Genomic DNA, 25,748 nt, shown 5'->3' on the forward strand with positions numbered 1-25,748 from the left:
TGAAATGCAATGGGGAATGGCATAGAACAAAAAGCTTTGATCCATTAGAATCACTCTTTTTAAAGTATATATATTTTTTGTAAATCCTTAATTAAAAAACTAAAAAAGGGAAAGCTAGGTGGCACTGTGCTGCTCAATTTGAAACTGTTCCTGTTGGTATCTACTGTTGTATAAATGATTCATTTTTCTGTTTAAAAAAAAAAAAAAAAAAACATTTTCAGGCAATATGGGCTCTCAATTGGTCGAGTACAAAGAAGAAATGTATATTACTTCCGACTGTGGGAAATCCTGGAGACAGGTAAATTACATTTCCAAAAAACATCTGCATCAAATAGAATAAATACTGGCACAGCCATGGGTATTCAACTAGTAAGCAACAATGTAGTTGCCACAAAGGAGCAAGTCGATTCTAGGTAGTTTTGTTAAAATTATTTTATTCCTCTGAAATGGGCCTTTCCCTTTAAACTTGGTTCAAAACACAACCCCAGCCTACTTATTATATCTGCAGTATTTTACTACAAACACATCATTCTGCTCATAACAAGCAAGGAGAGTCAAAATCTAATTTTATTATTTTTATTTTTATTTATTTATTTTTTGTACTGTTCCTTAACATTTTACAGTCTGTCATTCTGAGTGGTTCGTATTGCGACTGCTTAAAGATTGAGTACAATTTGAATGCGTATGTGTTATTGTTGCATACATATGTGTAGCAAAGTGTCATTTCAAAAGTAATAACCAGCACCATCTGGTAATCTGCCACATTGGATCATGTTTCTTTTAGTTTTTCTGACAAGACACTGCTGTGCACTAGATGATGCTGGCACTCACTAATATTTGATGTTCCTGGCACTAAATCTATCCTAAATTACATAAGGCTGCAGCTCCTGAACTCATAGTTAAAGCTAATAAGACTCACTCAGAATTGCAAACATCATACAAAGGTAAAGGAATAGTTTTAAAAAAAAAAAACCCTGTTATGTTAAGGAGAGATAAAACAAATAATATGCTTAATTCCTTGGTTATTACACCTTTAAGATTGACTTATGAATAGTAGCCAATGTTATTTGTCATTGTGGGCTGATTTGTCAAAGTACCAGAATTAGTACTTAGCTGATAACTGATGGATTTACTGTACAATTAAAAGATTTCTTGTGAGTTTCTTTCTAGAAAGAAATAATAGATTGCTCTGGACCATGCTCAGAAAGAAAGAGCCACTGCATAATATAATGAAAATGTGGTTTGGCTAGGCCATGATGATGCTATTAAAACTTTATTTTGTGGGATGTCATCACTTTAAGTGTTTTAAAAACACTTGCAGACTAAATACATTGGACTTTTTAAATTTATTGTCTTCCTTCTGTGAAAAATCTATATTCATTGTTTCTATGTCAGTCTTTTATAAGCCAATCTGCCTTTTAATGTGAGAAGATTTGTGTGCATGTCTTATGACTAGATGGTATTAAGCTGTTGCATGCTGTCTTTATTTTGTAGGTCTTTGAAGAAGAACACCATATTCTGTACCTAGATCACGGTGGAGTTATAGTTGCTATTAAGGACACTTCCATCCCCCTCAAAATACTCAAGTAATGCCTCTGGTTAAAATACTGTTATTTAATTGTTTAGGTTAGCAAGGCCAGCTCCCCACAACCTTTTATGACATACAATGGTCTCTTGTGGTAACTTTAGTTGAAGGGGCATCCTTATAATAATGATCTCCTATGTATTAGAAATTTCTAACAGCTATAATACTTATTACATTTACCTATTATCAAATAATTGCTCTCACTAGGCATCCCATCCACATTCTGTAGGCAGTGAAATACATTGACTGGTATGTTGTTTCTACAGAGGATCTGGAAAACAGATTGGATCCATTTGTAATCTTTACCACAGCTGACAAATGCCGATATCTATTTTTAACTTCTCTACACTGTGGATGACCAATGACTATATTTAATGATAGACTGAGAAGAACATCTCAACACTCCTCTTCCAAGGCTGTTAACTTGTAATCCTCTCTGTTCATTCATTATCTGAAAGTTGAATTCCATTTGGGAACACTCTGTAGCCTATGAACAGTTTTATAGCGACAGCTGTATATATTTTGTTATAATAAAACTATGAAAATGTTATCTGGCTTAGAACTGTTACAGTTGTAAAATGTATATAGTTTTTACCCTCAGTGGCCATGGAAAACTTTATAAAGTGATGCATCTTTATAAATTATAAATATAAATACATTTTTAAGAATAATATTAAGGGTTGTTACTGTGGATTGTTACAGATTCACTATATTATAATTTCGGACCATTTATAGTCTTTATAGTCAAAAGTGTTAAAGTCTGTAACTTATTATAATAACTTATTTTATTAGCCACTTATTTGTCTTTGACTTTACAAAATAAAAAAGAGCATGAATGCTTTATGCATTTTTTCTCTGTTTAGATTCAGCATAGATGAAGGTCGGACTTGGACTATTCACAATTTCACCAGCACCTCGGTTTTTGTGGACGGGCTTCTAAGTGAACCTGGAGATGAGACTCTTGTTATGACGTGAGTGTATTTGTTTCCCCATTAAGTAAGTAATACGTATTACTTTGATATTAGTGAGCTGCTAATATCAAAGTAAATGCTTATTGGTTGTGTGTGCTGTGCTCTCATTTCCTGTAAACAACACAGCACCTGCCTACATGCAAAACAGTCCAGCATGCTTACTCACTTGCATGTTGGAGAGCATTGCTGTGTTGTGGAGCTCACTTCTGTCAATTGTGCCAAACTGTGCAGTGGTTGTGACTGATCACTTGTGACCTGTGACCTTAGTTCACTTGTGACCTGAACCAACATTTTCCAAACCCTAAGCATCTAGATAATCTCTCTCTCTCTCTCTCTCTCTCTCTCTCTCTCTCTCTCTCTCTCTCTCTCTCTCTCTCTCTCTCTCTCTAAATTAATTCCAAGTTCTTAAGAACCACTACCCCCATAGAGTATAATGGCCTATTAAAAAGCATTGGATCCCTACTTAGTAGCAGCGAAAACGATTAAATAATCTGATTTGCGGCTTGACACTGGCTAAATTCAAGAGAAGAGAACTAAATTAGATTAAACAAGCTGGCTTTGTCACAGTTCAACATGTAAGCAGGTTTTAGTAACAAAAGAAAAATCTTGCCAATGACTTTTATATGGAGCTTTCCATGTAACTATTCCACACTGAAATGTCATTTTGCATGCAAAGTGAAAGCTCAATGGCACAACAGATCCTGCAGCACAGCAGAATATGCAGATAACTTTAAGCAGCAAATATAAGCACACTTTTCAGATTCTTCCATTCTAAAAGCACTGCCGTCAGCTGTGTCTTATTTTAAACAGTGAATTGCCAGCCTTATCTAAACTATAAAAAGACACAACTAGGCCTTATAAGACAATATGGAACACTGAAAACAATATGTATTTGTGGTAAACATGCAATATAAAATGATCCTTTGAGAGCGTGTTAATATTGGAGCATTCTGCATTTCCATTAAATACAATGAAAGTTCTAATTGGGGTCAGAGCTGGTTGAGTCTGTATCCTGGGAGAGACCAATAATAAACACAGGGAATAGAAATATGATGGCTTTGTTTTCAGTTGTTCCATATGAAAAGCAATTGCAAGACACTGGATTGAGCCCATGCATCCCTCCGAAACAATGAGAGTCAAGGATGTTTTGGAGGTTATAGGAATGGAGTTCAGTGATAGCTCCATGAATTAGGCAAACCAGATTTAAAAGATGTTGGCATAGAACTCCACTTAACACACAGTGTGCCAGCCTGCTTTACTGAAACTATGGGACAGGTAAACAGGAACCTATAATAACTGGGGCCCAACATGGAGTAGAGGACTACTGTGTGGGGTACCTTCCCAGATGTTTTAAAATTAAGGAGACACTAGTAATGAAAACATTAGAAATGAAAAGTGGAAGTGCACTAGAAATAATTAAGGTTAGCTTTGTTTATAGACCTTTAACCACATTATAATAACACAGTTCTTCCACCGCTACCCTCCGCACTTCACCCCTATCTCCTTGAGTAATGGGTCCAACCAAAGTCTCTACAGTTGAAAACTAAATTTCTAATGGTGTAGTTAGGCATTTTGGGACTATTAAGATATCCATAACAAATATGGGCAAACAACTTAACAATTTAGATACAATAATTCTTACCAATAGCAGTAAAACAGTACTTTGTGCTGAGGAAGATTTCTATCACATAAATGTCACCATCTAATGGCAAATTCACATTAATGAAATAATAATCTGAATACTGTTTCCATGGTGCCTGGACTTTTCCCTCCCTCTTCATTACTTTGTATCATTTGTTGGCAAAATATAGCAGTCTTTTGCTAACTTAGCAGTAAATGGTCAAACACAGAATTATTTAATGATTTTTTTTTTTTTTTCATAGTATATTGGGTTCTTAATAGAGTTACAACAGCTACAATTGAAATGTCACTTAGGACTAATAGAGTACTTGAAACAAGTTGGATTAAGCAATCATTTAGCAAAAAAAAATTCACTCTAGTATGTCATTTTGTAATGACTGCTTTCAGATTTTACTAACGATTGTACAAAGAGTCACAAGTTTTTAAACATTCTTGTTTCTGTGTGTTCATGCAGGGTTTTTGGCCATATAAGTTTCCGGTCAGACTGGGAGTTAGTGAAAGTGGACTTTCGACAGTCTTTTCCAAGGCAGTGCACAGAGGCCGATTACGATGCATGGAAACTAACCAGCCTTAAGGTATAAAACCATTCAAAAACCGATGCTAAATTGGAAGGTGGATTATATTAGAGCATTGTACAGCACTGTGAATCCCCCTGGATTGCATCAACCACCAAGCTGTGGTTATCCAGGGGTTATTCTTATAAATGTGAAATATAGGATAAAGTCTGTGTGTGTGCGCTAAAGTACAACATGCCACATACAAGTCTTTTTAATATCGTATTCCAGGGGGAGACATGCATCATGGGTCAGGAGAGGAGCTTCCGGAAGAGAAAAGACTCAACGTTTTGTATCAAAGGGAAGAGCTTCACTTCAGCCCTGACCTCCAGGCCCTGCCAGTGTACAGAGAAAGATTTCAACTGGTAAGGCCAGTTACCTGTCTTGCCTAGGTATCACTGGGATACTATTTATCGGTTAGAAAAATATGCCCTTAAGAGGTTACAGTGGTATTACCATGGTAAAAACATGTAGCAAAGTGTAAAAAAGCACAGTCATACAGCAACAGTAAATGCCATATAATTTTTAAAAAAGTACCAAATATAAATAAGATATGTTTTTGGTATCTTTACCTTTACTGGTCATGTTTGGCACAAACATAAATAAATAAATAAATAAATAAATAAATAAATAGATTTAAACAAAAGCAACAGATAGCATGTTAACATTTAAGCTTCATTTTGTTCTATTCTGGCAAATAAACATCAACCCTTATCCTGTTCTCCCAGTGACTACGGCTTTGAGCGGGCAGCCAGTCTGAAGTCTGAAGGCGATCGATGCTTTGCAGACTTCTGGCATGACCCTGACTCCCCTCCTGATGACTGTATCGTAGGGCATTCCTATGCCTCCAGCACAGGGTAAGTTCTGTCCAGAGTCTGCATTCCAGCTTGGAGTGTAGACAAAGAAATGCAGGTAGTGTAATAGTATATGCTATCTCCCTGACTCTGCTCCCCCTCACCCTATACACTACACTACATGTAAATATTTATTTATTTATTATTTGTGTTCAATCAAATATAGTCAATAAACTCATGCTCAGTAAGGTTTTTGATGGCCATATACCATTCCGTTTTCAGTAATTAAGTTTTTAATTTCAGCTCTTCAGTTCAAGCAATTACCATTGTTAAATCAGCAATAGTACCATTTGCCTGTGTATGTTGAGTACTATCTTTGACTACTGTACTACTGCTGAAAAACTAAAACCTTGATTGTATGAATAAAATCATAATACACATTTGAGTAGACATGTTGTCAGACTGCACACAGAACTGAATCACATTATAGGTAAACATTTGCTAATAATCTAATTAGGAACACATGCTGAATGAATGGAAATAGTCTTCACTTGTTGATGGATAAACCTCTAAAGCCCAAGACAATCATAGACTGCCACAGGGTTGGAATCCTGCTAACCATAGCTTATAGTGTGGATACTAATCCAATTCTCTAAATAATCTCTTGAAAGGATGTAAGGCCCCTTTGGAAATCTACATGAATGCCCATGAGCTGTAGATACTGTAGGCCTCTGCTTTAGAATATGAACTCCAATGAAATAAGTAGAGCAGAACTGCACATTCCAATCCTGCAAGACACAAGTATCATTCATCATGCATACAAGCCTTTATCTGATTTTAAACATTGCAAAGACTTTATTAGTTAGAGTAAGAGCAAAGAACATTCCTTACTGTGCTACAGTTCGGAAAAGAATAAATCAATGTGTGCGGCTGTGTTTCATAGCTACAGGAAGGTGGTGTCCAATATCTGTGAGGGAGGAGTGAACAAACAGCAGAGTTCCAAACAGCATGGATGTCCTCTGCAGGCCCCCAGAGGTCTGCAGCTTGGAATCAAAGGAGAGACCTTGGGTGTGGGCCCTGGAGATGACATCACCTTCATTGTGAGACAGGAGCAGGTAACACAGAAATCACTGGGATCTTTTGCTTGGGGTGCAGGGGCAGTAGCAGTATGTTTTGGTTGGAGGGGAGGATGTTGTCAGCAGTGTATGTGGCTGTGGTAGATCTATATATATATATATATAATATATATATATATATTATATATATATATATATATATATATGATTATAGTTTATGTTGTTATCCCAAGGAACAATACCACTGAAACAATAAACAGACCTATCTGCTCACTATTTAAATGTAAATACATTATGTATTAAATGTATATATATATATAGCATATATACACACACACACACACACACACACACACACACACACATTACATTACTCAGTCCACCAAGAAATGCCTTTGATGTTTTACTCTGTCATTTTTTATTGTATCCTCAAATAGGATTCTTCATGTTGTGTTTATTACAGTTTTACCATGGTTTACTGATCCCTGCACCCCTTTTCATCAGAAAGCAGACCTCATGTTTGTGTTGCATGTATTTTTAGTAGAACGGACACAAGCTTTATTCTGGAAGCCTGACAGTTATGCTCCTGCTGCGATGGAATGATCACTTACTAGGGTATATATATATATATATATATTATATATACAGAGCTATATAATTACAGAGCTTGAACTCACTAGAACCCAGTGCCATCGGAAAGTTAACAAGGTTTCATCTCCTGTTGGATGCAGTACTTATTTCTGCACATCTTTCTTAAAAGGGAGACACTGTAAACACCAAGTACCAGGTGGATCTGGGTGATGGGTTTCGAGCCATCTATGTGAACCTGACAGTGACTGACGAACCTATTCAGCACCGCTATGAGAAGCCTGGTATCTACCGGGTCACTGTGAAGGCAGAGAACACAGCAGGGCATGATGAGGCTATGGTCTACATTCAGGTCAACTGTGAGTACTGAGCACATTGTATTAGGCCCCCTGTGGGACAGCTTCAACGTGGGTGGGTAGGGTTGGTCTAGTAAATGGCGTCATGGAAATTCTCTTAAACAATCATAACAAATGTGTCTCCATATCACAGGAAACAACATTTAACATATTTTATTAATAGATAACTTTTTTTGTCAGATTTATTTTCAGGGATCCTAGTTTTCCGCAATAAAAAAAAAAAATTCTCCGTCATGATTCCGTAATTAAAATAAAAGTGTGAAACTGAGCCCCCCCCTAACATTATAAGATGTGAAAACAGTACTATTGAATAACACTTACCACAGTATTTATTGGTACACGTCCAAATTCTGTGGCAGTTACAAGCTCAATCAATAATATAAACAAACATACCATTCCACTTTAAACATTAGTAATGCTTATGTGTTAAAAAACAAGTATGTTTAATAAAAACAAGTATGTTTACATAAATTTAAAGCAAAAGTGCCTGTGTTGATGATTTATATATGATAAACTCATTGATGTGGTTATCAAACAAACAAACAAACAAAAATCTTGCCGATCACCTGGAATGCCTCCGCGGGGGAGGGGAAGGAGAGGCAGAGCTCGAGGACTATGAGGAAGACCATGAAGACTGTTTCCTTTCCCGGGTGCGTCGTCCACTCTCCCTTGGTGCAGAGACATGGTGTGAGGCTGCAGCCACCTCTCTAAGAGAGGGTGATGGGGGGAGAATGCTGAGCAGGAGTAAGGGATGCAGAGTGCTCCGTAGAGCTGCAAGCTCTTGCGCTTGGAGAAAGGGGGACAAATCTTACAGAATCTGTGGTTAACCAGAGCCTCCTTGGCATGCTGTGGTCCCAGGCAGGAAGAGTACCTGCTGGGCTTGCTCTCCAGAGGGCAGACTGGCATTGCATGTCTCACAAGGATAGAACCCAGACATGACTCAAGGAGCAAGCAATGCAATGTACAGTATAGTGTTGTACAGCTGTGTGGCAAAGTGGTTGGTAAGGGGAACAGATGTCGCGGTGATGCGGTGCAGGAATGCTGAACAGACAACGATATCCAGTGAAAAAAATGCTTTTATTTGTAATCCAGGTCTGGTGACCGTCAAATAATAAATCCCCGGCTATACACAACAATGTGTAAAGCCCGGGGATAGAAATAACAGGGCACAGTCCCGAACAAACAAACACACGGTCACCAGTCCTGGGTGAGTGCAGACGTGCGTGTGCAGTGGTGAAGACACAGGTAATTCGTGACGGTTGGTGCAGTGGTGATCCGGTTCGTGCTGACCCTTGCGACAGCTCCAGATTTGTGCGTTTAGCTGTCTAGTGGTGCAAACACAGACAGTTATTTACACAGACACAAACAACACACAACACTCTTTCTTTTCTTTTACTGAGAGCTCCTCTCTCGATCCTTCTGTCTCTCCAGCGTTTTACCCAAACGAAAGAAAAGATCAGCGTTACCCTGGCCCCTATATGTAATCCCGCAAGATATCGAGGTGAACGGTTGCAGCTGCCTTATTACTTGCAGCTGCCTCTTGTTTACCTTTCAAATCAATACGGTCTTACAACAGAGTCTCGCTTCTTTCCAGACTGACCCACTTCCCTGACCCGGAAATGAACTGTCAGGCCAGCCCTTCCAGATACTTCTCCTCTCGTTCTTTAGCGCCCTCATAGGTTGGGAGGAAGATTCATCACCAGAACTCATGTTTCCGTCACAAGCTGTTCCCTCAATCTGCTTATATATCAACCGGGCGGGTCAAGACCCAAGCGGGACCTGTCCAGTGACTTCAGTACCGGGACGGTACAGGTTTGGTACTGGGTCGGTTTGGTAACAGTGCAACAGCCTCAGTCCTGGTTTGGGAGCAGATGCGGGTCCTCTGGTTCGGGAGCGGCCGCAGGTCACTGACCTCGATACGTGTTCACCATGTCGCAGTCACTGCTGGTGGCAACATACAAAACCACTCAGTCAGTACCAACATGAGACTGAGGGAAGCCTGCTTGTTAGAATGAACTAGCAGCCTTCGCAGTGGTGATGCTAAAATAGCTGACACCAAATGGCATCAAGATACTGTGGTTGAAATTGCAAACAACAAGATGCCGAAGCGAGTATCTTGGTCCTGCGCAGTGCTGCTGAGCCCAGCAGCTGCTCTTACTGCACGTGTGCTGAGCATCACAATACAGACAGGCCTGCACATGGTATCTGAAAAACAGAAAAAACACAATGAGAGCATTTTTCTCAACAAAAAACAGTTATTTAATAATTAAGGGTAGTACTGTTAGGGGAAGGGTTAATTAATGTATCTAGGGTAGCAAAAATAAATCTAGGATTATTTTTATTTGTTTCAATTAAATTAGAATAATATGATGACCTAGCCAACGTCTGAGCCTTCCTATATTTAACCAGGTGGCTCTTCCATGTGATGCAATGAACGTGCAGTTTACATTCCTGCCATCTCCATTCTAGTGTACAATCTTTATATTTCATCTTATGGACTGTATCATTAAAACACAGTGAGCTTTTTTTAAAAGACACTGACCGATTTATTGGTTCTACAGTATCTAAGATATCAGTCAAGGTGGTGTTTTAGGTATTAACCAGCTGTTATAGGTATTAACCAGCTGATCTACAGGTGAGGATTCAGAGTGGTAATCAGATCAATACATCAGAAAGCTTAACAGCAGTTGAAGAATTAATTACCCGGGATTTAAATGTCTTTGTAGATACTGGCAGAGTCACCTCAAAAAGAATGGCAAGATGATCAGAACTAGTAAGATCTAGGGTTATGACGTTCTTAACAGCTAAACCATGAGAAATTACCAGATCTAAGGTATGGCCATGATTATGCATAGAACCTTTGACATGGCAGGATATAATCTAAGGAATCCAGTAGCCTCAAAAATTCCAAGGAGTTAGAATCAGAATCAGTGTCAACATGAATGTAAAAATCACCCAATAAAAGAATCCTATCATATTTGACTATCAATATAGATAGCAGATCCCCAAATTCAGTCAGAAATAGCAGGTTTGACTTAGGTGGTCGATAAATAATTACAATATGAACAGATAATGGACTGTTTAATGTCAAGGTTAAAACTTCAAAAGATGAATAACCTTCAACAATTTCCTGTTTGATTCTAACTTCACTATGGAAAACAGTAGCAAGTCCACCTCCCTGCCCGGTAGAGCAAGCTTTCTGGAAAAAAGAATAGCTAGGTGGAGAAGCCTCAATCAGGGAAACATTGTTAAAGAGAGGATATCAATGCTGTAATCCTGAATAAAATCACTAATTAACAGAGCCTTATTAGACAGAGACCTGACATTAAATAAACCTAGATGTAAATTGGTCCAATCAAGAGCATGTAATTGAGCAGGGGTAATGGGAATTTGATGAAGGTTACTGTAGCACACACCTCTGTGTTTACTCAGCAGGTACCAGGAATGGCAGGATGCCTTGCATCTATATTTACCTTCTCAGGTCTCTCTACACATAGTTTCACTGTTATGCTGTGGCACTGAAATGTCACATGGAGCAGGCATATTTATTAAGTTAAAATCAGAATTGCTTTCAGTTTCACCTTCAGCGCAGCTGTTTTTCAGACACCAATTTATAGATCCAACAGCATTTAGCACAGTATGGGTGCCAATCTGGGCCAATTCACAGGGTAATTCAAAAAGGAATGTGTCCACACCCTACCAGAGAAAGTACTCATAATGAGCTTGCCAGTCATAATACAAACTGATGCCTTGTGTTGTGTGGCCACAGCTCCCCTTCAGGAAGTGCATTTAGAAGTGGTGCCGATTGCTGGAAGGAACCAGGAAGTTAACTTGACAGCAGTTATCCTCCCTGCAGCCACCAATCTCACAGTCTTCTACTGGTGGATCGGAGACAACCTTCAGGTACTCCTTTAGGCTTTAGCCAGGCACATCCCAGCAGTTACAGGGCCCCCACCTTATGAAACACAGGGCTTCCCAAACAAGATATTGATTATATTTGTATAAGAGCACCCTCTAATGGGGATTTCTGAAACTACAGACAAAGCGGTTTATAAAACAAATTACCTTTTTCAGAGCTTGGGCAGGTCAGGTTAGCCCTATAAAATATTGCTATTTACATTTATGCTGCAATTCACGGTAGTATATTGCTGTAAAATAAAGTAAATTATTTTAAATGGTTATATTAGTCTGTAGTCTGTATTATGGTTGATATAGTCTTAATTCAGTAATTAAAAAATGCAGCATTGAAACTGATCATACGGAAACACTGCACCATTTCCCTTTCAAACCTAATACATATAGTATGAAAATATTGCAGTAGACCACAGTTTACTACAGCCATTTCTTGTGTTTTCAATATGTAATGTTACATTGTATATATCTTGTGATGCATTGGAAACTATTTCTACATAAATTGGACAAATAATTCACCATATTAAAATGCAACCATAGACATCTAATTATTCTTTGAACTTGTACTGTACTAATTGTTACTGTACCTCTTTGGAATTCCGCTAATATACTTTATATTCTTTAGCCTATCCTCTCCTTAGAGAACAGCCTGATTACCAAATTCCCAAAGACCGGTGAAGTGATGGTGACAGTTCAGGCAGCCTGTGGAAGGTCCATGGTCCAGGATACCAAAACAGTACGGGTGTTTGGTAAGGACTGCCTCACTCAGTGGAGTGCCAGACCAACTCTTCTGCATTTGAAGTACAACGTTTGGCACACTTTATATTGTACTCTTTTATTAACACATCATTTTACCACGATGCTTCACGTGGCAGACGCACATTAGTCACAGAAAATGTCATGTTGAATGCAGCATATTTGTATGAAGAAAAAAAAAAAAGAATTCACAAGCTCCAAACTATCACTATTAATGTGGATTAAATCATAATAAACCCAGGAACGTTGAAGACTGAATTTTAAAGAAATACTTAATGCTTAAACCAGATAGGAAGAGATAGATTAAAGACAGTTTAGCAGCAAAATGAGCAATACTTTTGAATCTCCAGTCATTATGGATGAGGTTCACATATTTGCACTATACTGCTTCCTGCAGTAGACTGGGACCTGTTTAAGAGAGTGGGAGTTATTTACGTGTCTGTATTTGTGTACTGCAATGTAAATAATGGTACCACATTTTTTTTAATATATACAAGAAAGAATAGTATACAATGCACATTGACCAGTTTGTAAAAAGGCTAAAGAGCTTGTTGAATGGAAATTGAAAGGGTGTAAGAATAAGTTTAAGATCAATATGTATTCTGAATTCACCTTCAATGAATGGCTTATGGAAAACCTCATGTATGTTGCTTTTAACTGTGTTTGCAACTGATACTTTTTCTAATTCTATTCTATGTGCTACTTGATGAGAAGTTCATAGTGACTTTGCACTGTAATCTTATAGCTTACCATTATTATCTGTGCTTTACCATGCTTTACTGCACTTATGGCTTTACCATATTATGCCACCGTAACATTTTATAACATTACTTTCTCAGCTTAATTGTATCCCTGATCCTTTCCCTGTTACAGATCAGTTCCAAGTTCTTCCTCTGAAGTTCAGCAAAAGCCTCGATCCTTTCAATCCAAATATCCCCGAGTGGAGAGCTGACATTGGGCAGGTTGTCAGCAGAATACTAGCAAAGGTACTTCATACCGTCGTTTTGAATCTAGTCAGGGTTGCATTTCTATGTCTAGCGGCAGATCTACACCAAAGTGAAACATACAAACAGCCAGACTGTTTCAGTCTAATCAATGGTTTTAAAAAAATTCTGGAATCTTTGGCCACAGGACAAAATGGGTAATCATTGAGTAAGAGAGGAAAGGGAGCAATGCTAATTTGCTGGAGGTCATATTTGTCTTAAAAGTAATTCAATTTGGTGGTGTCAACTTCAGTTCTCAGTGGGCAGCACTCAACCATTACACTAGTTAGCTCAATTGAGTCTTAGAGCCTTTGTAGTCTGATTTAAAAAAAATTATAATAATCAGGAGGATCGGATGAAGAATGGATTGTAAATATTGACCGTTAAATTCATCATGTTTTTTAGTCAATCTTTTCTCCATGTCTCACAGTAATCCTGCTATACAAACTGATGTGGCTGCTGTTTGTTCTCTTGCAGATAACTGACATTCCACAGGTATCCCTGGTGACTGTGGTGAAGCCTGACCTTCCAACCACAGCAGCCTTGTATGTGCTTCCACCAGAGAGTACACCAGAGAAGAAAAGAAGCACAGCTGTTGATAAGGTAGCCTGTTATAAACACGACAGCACATATTACAGTAACTACTGTAAACACCATCATATATGGGCAGTCACATTAGCACTAAAGGTCTTCATTGTGTGACTTCTAGAATCTACATTATGATTGGTGTACAGTATATATTAATGCACTAGGGAGCCCCTTGAATTTGCCTAAGATTTTTATTGATGAATGAGTAACTGTTCTCTCTTTTTTTTTTTTTTCAGAGGATACCCGCCATAAAGCAAGCTCTTAATGGGAACAATGTTAGCTTTATAGTGAGAGGGGGCCTGGTAGTGTTTGTAAACCTGGAGGACTCTGATTCGGGTAATTGAGTCATAGAATGTATTTATTTGTGGTTGGAATATGCTACCAGGAAGCAGCAGATATCCCATAAGCATTTGCAGTGTTAAACTGCAGTAAACATAATTGATGTTTCTGTCCTATAGTTTTCTGTAGCAGCGCTTGTTTGTTCAGAATCAAAGGTAATCATAGGTTGCTTTCTTGAAAATTGACTGCCACGATGTCACCCTTAGCAAAACAGTACTTGCCATGGTAGTATGCCATAAAGGACATCTTGCACCTGGTCAAAGTTACTGCAGCTCCACACTAATCGGCAAACTCTGTAGCTTTCATCTTACTGCTGTAATTTCACTAATTTGCCATCAGTGAGAATCGCAACATATTTTCAATTTGTAGCCACAGGCAGACATTTGTTTACAGTAGTACCTATTGTGACACATTGACCACTTCAGGGAATACGACAGCTTTACTGGCAGTGATGTATTTGCTGTTTGTGTGAGTGAGTGCACAAGTGTACAGCTGTAGGGTTTTAAAAATGTACAGTGGAATTCAGTTCCTATGCTGCTGATGCCGAAAAACAGGAATATAGAGTGCTGGATAATTATAATTGACTGGCTGTCTTCTCTAATGTTTTATGAGTATACAGGTTGTTAAGTAGGTGAGACTTCACTGTAATTATTCATTTATGCTATGGTGTGTATTATTTTATCTATGGTTTTGTGTTGAAACCTGGAACTACTGTGTCTGACTGCTGTGTCAAGGGAGTGTTAGGATTTGCATATTTGCTTTAAGCAAGAGGATCCAGGTGATGAGACACAAGAGACTCCCTAAGCTTGTCTCATTTGCAGGGGCAGAATCCTTTACGTTATCACACAACACTCAATTGGAACACAGTGTTCATCCACATCGGTTTCAGTTTCAGGAATGAGAAAGAAACTATCAGTAGCCATGTAAAACGATCTACTCAAGCCTAATTAAAGTACACAATATAACCCTGGTGCTTTATCCCATGGGATCTCACAATTGATTCACAAGGGTGCACAGATCCTTTGCCTTGAGCTTGTGGTGATTTTATAGTTTCCTTTGCAGAACAGCTCTATCGTTTTAAAGGATACTTTGATACATGTATATCTGTTTTGCCACCTGGTCCTAATGTAATGTACTGTATTGTTTCAGAGTCTCGGCAGAGTGGTGCAGGTGGTGGATTCTGGGCTGTGGCAGTGATCTTTGTTGTCTGCTTGGTTGCAGTAGGATCATTCATTCTCTACAAATTCAAAAGGTGTGTATGGGTCATGAAACTGCCATTCCTGGGGATTCGTGTTGTGTTGTGAACTCTCTCTGCTAGTTTACAGAGTTGAAAAACCTGTCTGCCTGCTATGTGAGTGAAGCAGACTGGCCATTACCCCAACCGTGTGTACAGGATGCTGGGTCCTTCTAGTGTCAGAAGCACTTGGAGAATCAAACCAATTTTGAGCTTAGTAGGCATCGTATACAGTACATCAGCAGCATCGGGTTTGTACAAATTTTGCTGGTGCCCATGAGTGAAGGAGCAGATTGCCCTATACTTGGGGTAGGAGGAAAAAAAAGAACATAATCTCTTTTAAAAGCCTTTTAAACAACACAGATTAACATTTTCAGTAAACCCAATATCTATTAGATAAAACATCTACCTTGTTATGTACAATTATCATCGCTGTGCACTTACAGTGTCTCATTTTTGTGCATATATATTGCTTGCGTATTATATTATAAAATGGTGTAGAGGATAAACGATGAAGCCCCATTGAATACAGAAAACATACAACAAAGTGGATGGATCCAAAACCCACAAAAGCGAAGGTTCTGTGCTGCTGCTTTAGCTGTGAACACACAAACATGGTGCCTTTAAATTAAACCAGTTTTCATTTCTGAAAGAGCCGGGAGATTCAAGTCACTCACAGTCAGATAGAGCCGTTTTTAAAGTAGAAGCGTAGGCAGAATAACTCAAAATATAATAATAGTAATAATCTCAACTTTCGTAAATAAAATATAAGAATAAAATCAATAAATAACAAACATATGCATAAATGACACACACAGCTCAAGTAAGACTTCAGTCATGTTTTGTAACTTGGATTATAAATTAAATTAGTATTAAATCACTGTTGTGATTGTGTGTGTGTGTGTCATATGGACAGGACCCTAACTTTTACATCAAAGTAATTAAACCAGCAAACCAGCATAAATAAAACTGGTGCATAATAAAGCATGTACTCTAGTCAACTTAATTATACATTCGTGTTTCTACAAAGATAGAAGTAATTTTTTTATTAGTGCACTGACAAACTACCGTTTAGTAAAAAGCAAAAACATTTCAACACATCAGTTCGCAAAATGAAGTTCATAAGCAGATTTTGTCTATTTCAGCAGTAAGGTACTTTTGAACATGCAGAACTGCCAAGTGATTCAGTTGTTCTTGGCTCATACATAGTGGTTCACAAGTAAGTTTGTAGTCTTGGTAAACAGACTAACAACACACTACCATAATATTGAACACAACAATAAAATACACAAACATAATACTTAATATGGAAATGACAAAAGAAAGTGGACTCTGACCCAATCTGACCCTTTCTGGTTTCGTCACTTTGTACTAGAGTCGGTGGTTTGTAAAAGGCTTACGCTAGTGACCAGGGCGCAAAATTTTCACTTCTAACACAGAGGAAATAACGTGGATTTTCCTCTGAAACTAACCTGATGTGAAATGTTAGGTACGCTGTTTCTCGCCATTATGAGGTGGCATTTTAAAAACATCGTGTACAGTATAAAGATATCTTTCACATCAGAAGTTACATACAGTTATTATATATAAGCTCAAACATTTGTGGTGCTGGGCTCACAATGGTGGTGCTGATTCCAATCAAGAAGCTCATATAGATATAACTTTAAAAAATAAAAAGGATGGCAACCCACACATTGAAAAGGGACATAAATATGTTATGTAAAGATTCAAATTGACAATCAAGGCAATTCTTCCCTGTTTCTAATCACAGTAAAACCTTTCTTATTGTCTCTTACCTTCCCGACAAGGTCAACTACCAGGAGGTAAAGTCCTCTAAGAAGGGTTGTATTCATGGCCATCTGCAGATAGGTGCAAGGGGGGGCAGGGGGGAAACAACAACCCCCCCCCCCCAAACTCAGAATTAAAAAAAACAACCCTAATGAAGGCACATTTACAGTATTGGTTTTCATCTGATTTTAGCTTAATTCTGAGTTGTTAAAGTAAATGAGGTTTAGAAGAATTATTATGCAATACAAAACTACTACTTTTAACCGACTACTTTTAAACACCTTGCCCCCCCCCCCCACCTCCCCCCCCAGAATTAATTATTTCCCTTTCTTGGAGAGTTTGAGATTTTTTTGGGTTTGTTATTTATTGATTTATTTTTACTATTTATATGAAAAAATTAAACTTTTGGGACGTGCTGACAGAGAAATTATATATGTATGTATGTATGTATGTGTATATATATATATATATTGCTCCTTTAGAAAACTGCCTGGTAGAAGCGTTTATGCCCAAATGCACAATGAAAAAGAACAGGAAATGACCAGTCCTATCAATCACAGCGAGGACACCCAGAACATCATCCAGGGGGAGGAGTTTATTGATGACGATCTTGATTCGCAAACATTAGGTAACGCTGGAGGTAGCCCCAATTTCCATTTATTGGAATTGTTTTCTTTTATACTTATTGTTTTTCTTTCATATGCTTTTATTATTGTATTTATACTGGTTTTACTTCTATATTGATACGTTTCATACACAATATTACAACAACTTGCTAGTAAAAGTATTATACTCCCAATGCCTGTTTCTGGTTAAGGTTTTATGAATATGAAATACATTATAGTTTTGTGCTTTATTACATTTGAATTATGAACACTTACAAAGCATGCATTTTTTTGCAGGTAATCACTCTGGTGTGGTTCTGAGCATAAACTCCAGAGAACTGCACAGTTACTTGACCAGCTGATGGTTACAGCATCAATAAACTGCCAAGACTTGTCTCTATATTTTATTGTTCAGTCCTGCAACACTAGCAGAAGGAAAAGCAGGATATTCTCAGTTGATACTACAGCAACCAGTCATTTTCAAGGAAAAAAAATAGTGTTTCTGTAATCTGAGGAGGGGGAGAAAAGTGGGTCTCACTGTTTCTCAAATGACTCTACCTGTTATCACCTTTTTCTTTTTTACTAAAGAACAAAAACATAACCACTATACTGTGCTTTGAAAGAGGACATGGCGCTAACGTTTCCTATTATGTCTACTTTCAAGTCTAGTTACTGTAGCTTTCATTACAGGTTATATCTAATTAAATGCATACTATTTGGCAGCAGTTTTGTCAAACAGCTGCCTAGTCTTAACTGTGTTCTTGTGCAGGTAGCAGTATTTTGAATTATATTCATACAATATCTATTGGGTCAGTATGTGTGAACCCATGTTCACTTAAGAAGGCTCTGCTCACATCTTGTGCTGTGACTCTGTGCACTAAATCACCATGCTTTTAGTGTGTCGAATCCCTGCACAGCCCCACACGTGGCTTCATCTCACAACAAGATGTTTTGTGGATCTCACATCTCGCCTTACTAGGTATTAGGAAGGTCAACTGGAAATTCATATCTAGTATTCTGCTTTGAGTAGCCGACAAAAACTGAAGATCCTGACCTAGGCATTAATAAGGATGGCATTGTACAAGAACAGCTTCAGGCTGGATCCACTGCTCTGTTGTGGTACTAATTTAGAGGAGGTGATAGATGGCACCACATACTAAATCGTTAAAGATTAATTTCTTTCTGTGGAATCTATCCAAACATCGGTTTGTTTATAGAAGTACATATGACAAATTATCCTGGTCTCTCTTCCTCAGACCCACACACAAATATCACCACCCGCAAACAAAGCAGGGTGCTAATTTTACATTATTTATTCAATTTATTTTACCTGAAAAACAGATATGGTTAAAGGATTCACAAAACATTGAAGTTTGAGAAAAAGGAAAGTGCTATGGTTTTGCATTCTAACAGAATTATCTTTAAAGAGTATGTAGCGGGGTTCTGAAAAATATTGTTTTACACGCCCCCATGCGTTGCTACAACTGATTAAATAACTTATCTGTAACTTCCTTCTTTTCATTGTTAACATCCTGACAACTTTTTGCATTTATAACTTTAAAGTCTGTTTGAAGCTCTTTTTAAAATGGCCGCTCTAGTGCACTGATAATGTAAGGATTATTGCCCACATTGTCAAACAGGTAACACAGCAACAGCGATCCATGATGTGGTATGGAACACCATACCACATCATGGATTTTTTTTAAATTGCTCTTCCTGTAGTGATGTAGAGGACAGATCTCAAACCCCAGTGCACTAGAGCGGCCATTTTGAATAAAGCTTTGAAACATAAGAACATAAGAAAGTTTACAAACTAGAGGAGGCCATTCGGCCCATCCCGGTTGTTAGTAGCTTATTGATCCCAGAATCAGGTCGCCGCGTAGTCGTCTTTGTTCAAGACTGAATAGATTCAGGTCTTTCAGTCTGTCTGCATATGACATGACTTTTAAACCTGGAATAATTCTGGTCGCTCTTATTTGCACTCTTTCTAGAGCAGCAATATCCTTTTTGTAGCGAGGTGACCAGAACTGAACACGGTATTCAAGATCAGGTCTTACTAATGCATTATACAGTTTTAACATTACTTCCCTTGATTTAAATTCAACACCTTTCACAATCTATCCGAGCATCTTGTTGGCCTTTTTTTTTTATAGCTTCCCCACATTGTCTAGATGAAGACGTTTCTGAGTCAACATAAAATCCTAGGCCTTTTTCATAGATTCCTCCTTCAATTTCAGTATCTCCCATATGGTATTTATAATGCACATTTTTATTGCCTGTGTGCAGTACCTTACAATTTTTCTATAAAAGTGTACTTTGAAGTGTAAAAAGTTGTCAGGGTGATATAATGGAAAAAAAAATAGACAGTTACGCTATTCAAGTTACAGTAACCACAGTTACGTTATTTAAACAGCTGTACCAACACATTGGGATATATATATAATGCTATCTTTTTTGGAACCCCACTATTTACTCTTTAATAGTCTTGATAAAATATGAGTGACTACTAATTATATACTATATTATGTTATATATTATGTAGTGGATTCTGCTGCTAATCCTGCAAAATATGTAATCGGCACATGTGTCTGTTCTCTTGTTTTTTAACCTTAAAGAGTATAATACATCATGTTGATTGAGGATGCATATAATTGCTTTTACCATCCTGTAAAAATAGAATGTTACTGTATTTTATCTTTAGAAGAACATTTCAGAGATTAAATATTGAGTGGCCCCTTTGTGGGATAATACTAGCAACACCCCAGTCAATAATGCATTAGAATAGTCCTCCCTTTGTTGTCTTTGGGCAATGAGAAGACCCAGAAACAAAGACGAAACTCTGCCTTGTAAACACCTCCCCCCCCCTTCCCTTTATTACATCTAACAAGAGAATCAGAAACCCATGTCAGGAATATGGTACTCGGTATCCTGTACACCCACTGGGGCTGAGGAGACTGTTATCACCTTTTACAGACTCATTGAATAAAAAATGAACACTGCTGGGTTACCACTGCTGTGAGACATATCCTTATGCAGTTTTCACAGGCCGGATGAATGCTCCCAAAGCAAATCCACATGTCACTAAGAAAACAGTGTATGAGCTCTTAGAAAAGTGAAAACCCGCACTTGTGATCTCCATCTCTGTTTGCTTCACTTTTGTTTTGTTTTCTAGGCCTTTATTACAGACTCACTTTCATTAAAAAAAGACCCTGTAAAGAACACAGCACTGACCATCTTCCATTACATCTTCACAGGGTTACGTCTTATTTGTAGAAACCCCATAGTGATGCTAAAGCACTGGGAAGCTGATTTTGTAATCAGTCTCTTGAGTACAAAAGCTATTTTCTATTGAGGCTTGTTATACCGGTAGCACTGCTATAACTACAAAGGCGCTATATTTTTTTGATTTAATTAAGGATAAATCCATTAGCTTGTGCCTAAAATAAAAAGCAAAGGACCATCTTATTGTTCCTGTAGTGGTCATGTTTATTCAATTTTGTTGATTTGACTGCCTGGTTGCTGTTTTACTATTTCCAATTAATGTTGTCATTATTGTCCCTATCAAAGTATGATTAATAATTAAATTGTAAATGTTCTTAAATTGATGTTAATGATGTTTGGACAAACGATGCTATGTTAAGGGTAACATAAAACTGTTTGAAGCAGCTATTGGCTGCAGTTTGTTGTGAAAAAAAGCAAGGCATGCTGTTTACAAATGCTACTTTAAATTTCACAAAGGTTGTTAATGGTTCAGTAGAGCCTATATTAGGCAATTAAATGTGGCAAGGTTCCCTTTAATTTGCTTTGTAAATTTAAAAAATACAAAACATAAAAAACAAATCCTAATGTAAATAACCCACTATCTAATAAGGAGCATTCTCACATATTATCACATTACCAAGGTGTTACCACATGATCTGTGTGAAGCCATGCTTTTACTACACTTTCCTTTGCTTGTACCGTGGCGTACCACAATACATGTTTCTGATGGTTTCACATCTGATAATTCTATCTGTCAAAGCTATTGTCCTGCAAGGTGTTAATGGGCTGTGTTTCACTTACTTTAGAGATGTGGGATTGTAGTGAAGGGGAAAGCAGCTGAGTGTGCTAGAAGCATCTGATATGTGAATAAGATGTAATAGATTAACAAGTTATTGGAACTAGTTTATTGATCTTCTGTTGGTACAACAGTAGTTTGGTTCTCTTCCAGTCAGTTGGTTAAAAAATAAAGGGTTGGAACAAAGCACTCTGTGAAAAGAAACTTACTAAATGGCCGACTCAAAGGAAAAGTAAGCTTTGACATGATCTGTAATTATTTTTTTTTAAATGGATCATGAACACTAACGACCTCTAACAAAGTATGTATTGAGTCTGATCACACTACAGCTACGAAAAAGCAGGATTCCTATTCTAGTAGTCCCCTCTTGTACATATACTAATGTTCGCTTGTTAGTTTTCTAGTGATGTGATGTTTGTAAATCTTTTCGGGGGATGAAATAAAAAAATATATATTTGTCGAGGAGATTCATTGGTTACACAAAGTGTGTGAACTGACTGCACAGTTTATTCCTAATGTTTTCAATAAATGTTTGGATACTCTGCGAAATGTAGTGCACAGAACCAAGTTACCTTTTATCTCTATAGCTTTGTTTTAATGATTTGAAATGCTCTATGCAGAATTAACACCCATAACAAGCTTATAAAGGTGTAGTAGACATATACTACTCTATACATACCTGTGTACTCTGTTGCATCCAAAAGTATGCCTTTGTTTTTACAAGATGCACTGCAGATTGTGGGTAATAAAACTGTTTCCAAACTCTTGATGTGGTTGTTTCTATTTTTATCTTTGGGGGGGTTTCAGAGTTGGTATTAGATATGTTTTTCTGCAGTTGTTTCCTTGAATGCAGTATGCTGGTGGTGTGAATCAATATGCAACTTTCTGAATGATGCCATTTTATTAATGCAGCCATAAACACCAAAGCATTCGGTTTTGTTTACTCTTCAGCAAACAGGTTTAATTTTCTCATGTTACTGAGATAACAGAAACCAATTCCAATTATTTTTTTGGCAGATGTTTTCTTTATTATACACAAAAGTTTGTCACCAAGTTGGTGTCTGTCTTTAAGGATAATACATGATATTAGAAAAGGCAAAACAAAGTGCAAAAAAAAAATCTACCATTTACATTGGTTTCACATTTTTAAAATCAGTCTGTTGCGATTTGTTGAGGTTTTTAAATTTTAGCTAATGTAGCCTCTTGTTTTGTTTACAAGTGAACAAGTCTGCCCTGGCACCCAGTCTTCAGCACATTACTGTACTAGTTCCTTACAAACATACACACAGTATGTGCTACCCTCCAGCTCATATGTATTTTATTCAGGGCATTCACCAAAAGAAACATACATTGACTACACGACCTCCTCAAAATATACATGGTAAATCTCACAGTCAGACCTTACAATTACTTATGCAAGTAATGTATCAATGTTGCAGCAATTTGGGACTTAATACTTTAAAAAAAAAAAAAAAAGGTTAGTAAAAAATATTTACAAGTATGCCGAACCACTTAATTATGAAATAATTAAACGCTGCATTTTTTTAACATTTAATATACAACACTTATTGGGCTCTATGTATCATTGTTTTTTGTTTCATATCTTGACTCTTCGTAGGTTTTTGTGACTTCGTAGATCTACCCGCGACGTATTAATGTGATTTTCACTGCTGAAGTAGTTTAGTTACAACTGTTCGTTTCAAACTACTTTCGTATGCAAATATACGAATCTCATAATAAAATCAAAGTTTCGCGCTTACTGTTGATGTATTATCATTTTTTCCTGATTTACAACATCGGTTTGTGCCTGTTATTTTACACATGTCTCACTGGCGTAGATTCAACTAGCTGTGCGTATTTGAAACCTGTTTAAACGTTTCCAAGCTTTTAGTCACCTTAAAATAAATCATCTTAATATATAAAAGAAAACATGTTTATATATATATATATATTTATATATATATATATATATATATATATATATATATATATATATATATATATATATATATATGACAATGGACTGTTAATGAAGTAAAATATACAATGCCCCGAAAACAAATTACTTCCCTTCGTGTCTTTTAAGTCATGAAGGGAAGCTCAAAGTGAAACAAAACTTTGTGTTAAGTAACCAAATGGTAAATTACAAAACATTAATTATGTAGTGCCTAGCCTAATGTATGTATTGTACTTTTTTCCTTTACACATCTAAAACATACACAGACTCAAACAAAAGTTAAATGAATATGCTTTTGAGATACTAGCTTGTTAAGTGTGTTAACAGAAGTATGTTTTCGCATATGAGTAGTGAATGCATGTGTACTGCAGGCTAGTACAATAACTTAATCAATAAACAATAATCATTTCTTTAAAAATCCAATTGATGCCTATGACTAATACCTTTTGTGACTAATTTGAAGGTATTACTATGTTTCAATATTAACTATTAATAAGCAAATTGATTAATCTTGCTACATAATTATTAAAATGTTTGGATATAATGTTGCTTGATTGATTACTGTCTTGTTAGAATATGTTTTGTGAAGAAAATACATCAGATTTTGCTGCTGATGTATTTATTTTCAAAAGGTTTTCTTTAGGTTGTGCTGCAGCAGCGATCCTCGGTTTTTCTTTTTCTGTTTGTTTTTTTTTTTTTTTGGGTGAGAAGTTACTTCACAGCCTTACACAGGGGCACAGTAAATCCTAGCGCTGGCACTGGTCCCAGTGAATTTATTTTCTTAGTTATTTCTTTCCATGTTTCTTAATTTTATTTGGCACTGCAAAGTGTTAACTAATATTTCCTGACTTTTTTTCCATTTCACTAACAGGTCAATTCGTCCTTGTGGAAGTTTGTTTTCCTTTTCTTTTTGGCCAGTGCCATAGTTTCATCAAGGTCGGAGTCTGCAGAAGCCATAGCTCCATCCTATTATATTTGCTGCTACTTCTTTCTGTTCACTATACCACTGATTTATCTTTGTCAGAAGGAAGTTGCAAATCTATTTACAATGAGATGCAAATTCTGATCTCTCCTGTATGATGAGCAGTGATTTATGCTGTTCATAAACTTGCAGTGATATTACGGTACTTGCTCATAAAAAAGAGCTGTTTAGTACATCACATGCAAAAATTCTACAAAGGACGGTGGCTACGAATTTGTATTTACGAACATGTATGTAATATTAGTACATATAGCCCACTAGCTTTTCTATAATATGACATACAATCTTAAATACTGGAAAATAAATAAAAAAAAAGCTTCAACAAAGACCTGTTTCTGAATGTTGAAACAAAACACAAACCATGACATTTAAAGGGATAGTATACCTGGTACTAAAATTAATGAAACATGTGAATCAAATATATCACATTTGGTACTACGCCTTTATATATCACTATTTTTTAAATAACTGCATGTAAATCTATACATGCAAAACACCTTTTTTATTACCGAATCAAAGATTTTACAATATACTTTATATAGTAAGAACCAACCGGTTTTGTGATTTATAGCAGTAAAATAACCTTCTATTAAACTGCACTATAATATGTTCACTGGGAGGCCCGATTTAAAAAAGCATTAAATATAAATCAATATAAATAATAAAGGCAACGTAATATTTACTTAAACATTTACAAATAAATAACTATTCTTTTTTCTGATGTCTAAACCAAATTTTGGTCCTCTAATGGATTAACTTAAATTTAAGTGATGATTATTTTATTTGTATTGATTTTTAAATATGTTTGGCATTTTTAAAAAGGAAGTCTTCCTTTAGAAAAAAAAAAAAAGTCTTTTTTTGTTTCGTATTTCAACGCATAACTTTTGCATATATATATATAATATATATATATATTAGATATTATATATTATATATATGAGATATAATATATATATATATATATATTTTCGCTTCTATTTGT

The 25,748-nt window shown here is 36.7% G+C and overlaps 1 protein-coding gene across 2 annotated transcripts in view; it reads left to right on the plus strand.

Moving 5' to 3' along the window:
• The window catches only part of sorcs2 (sortilin-related VPS10 domain containing receptor 2), a 281,183-nt gene extending 261,826 nt beyond the window's left edge, over nt 1-19,357 (plus strand). The window contains exons 12-27 of one of the 2 annotated variants that reach the window (XM_041276668.1): nt 222-298; nt 1,495-1,586; nt 2,449-2,556; nt 4,652-4,772; nt 4,983-5,116; nt 5,480-5,608; nt 6,489-6,660; nt 7,382-7,568; nt 11,335-11,468; nt 12,103-12,226; nt 13,107-13,219; nt 13,694-13,819; nt 14,041-14,140; nt 15,293-15,395; nt 17,648-17,805; nt 18,068-19,357. In XM_041276668.1, the coding sequence (XP_041132602.1) occupies nt 222-298; nt 1,495-1,586; nt 2,449-2,556; nt 4,652-4,772; nt 4,983-5,116; nt 5,480-5,608; nt 6,489-6,660; nt 7,382-7,568; nt 11,335-11,468; nt 12,103-12,226; nt 13,107-13,219; nt 13,694-13,819; nt 14,041-14,140; nt 15,293-15,395; nt 17,648-17,805; nt 18,068-18,132 (1,943 nt within the window). In that variant the 3' untranslated portion in view covers nt 18,133-19,357. The remainder of the gene's footprint in view (nt 1-221; nt 299-1,494; nt 1,587-2,448; nt 2,557-4,651; nt 4,773-4,982; nt 5,117-5,479; nt 5,609-6,488; nt 6,661-7,381; nt 7,569-11,334; nt 11,469-12,102; nt 12,227-13,106; nt 13,220-13,693; nt 13,820-14,040; nt 14,141-15,292; nt 15,396-17,647; nt 17,806-18,067) is intronic. The other variant, XM_041276678.1, reaches the window with a different exon arrangement.
• Nucleotides 19,358-25,748: the final 6,391 nt, after the last annotated feature.

This window comes from Polyodon spathula, chromosome 2, assembly GCF_017654505.1.
Source record: "Polyodon spathula isolate WHYD16114869_AA chromosome 2, ASM1765450v1, whole genome shotgun sequence".
NCBI lineage: Eukaryota > Metazoa > Chordata > Actinopteri > Acipenseriformes > Polyodontidae > Polyodon > Polyodon spathula.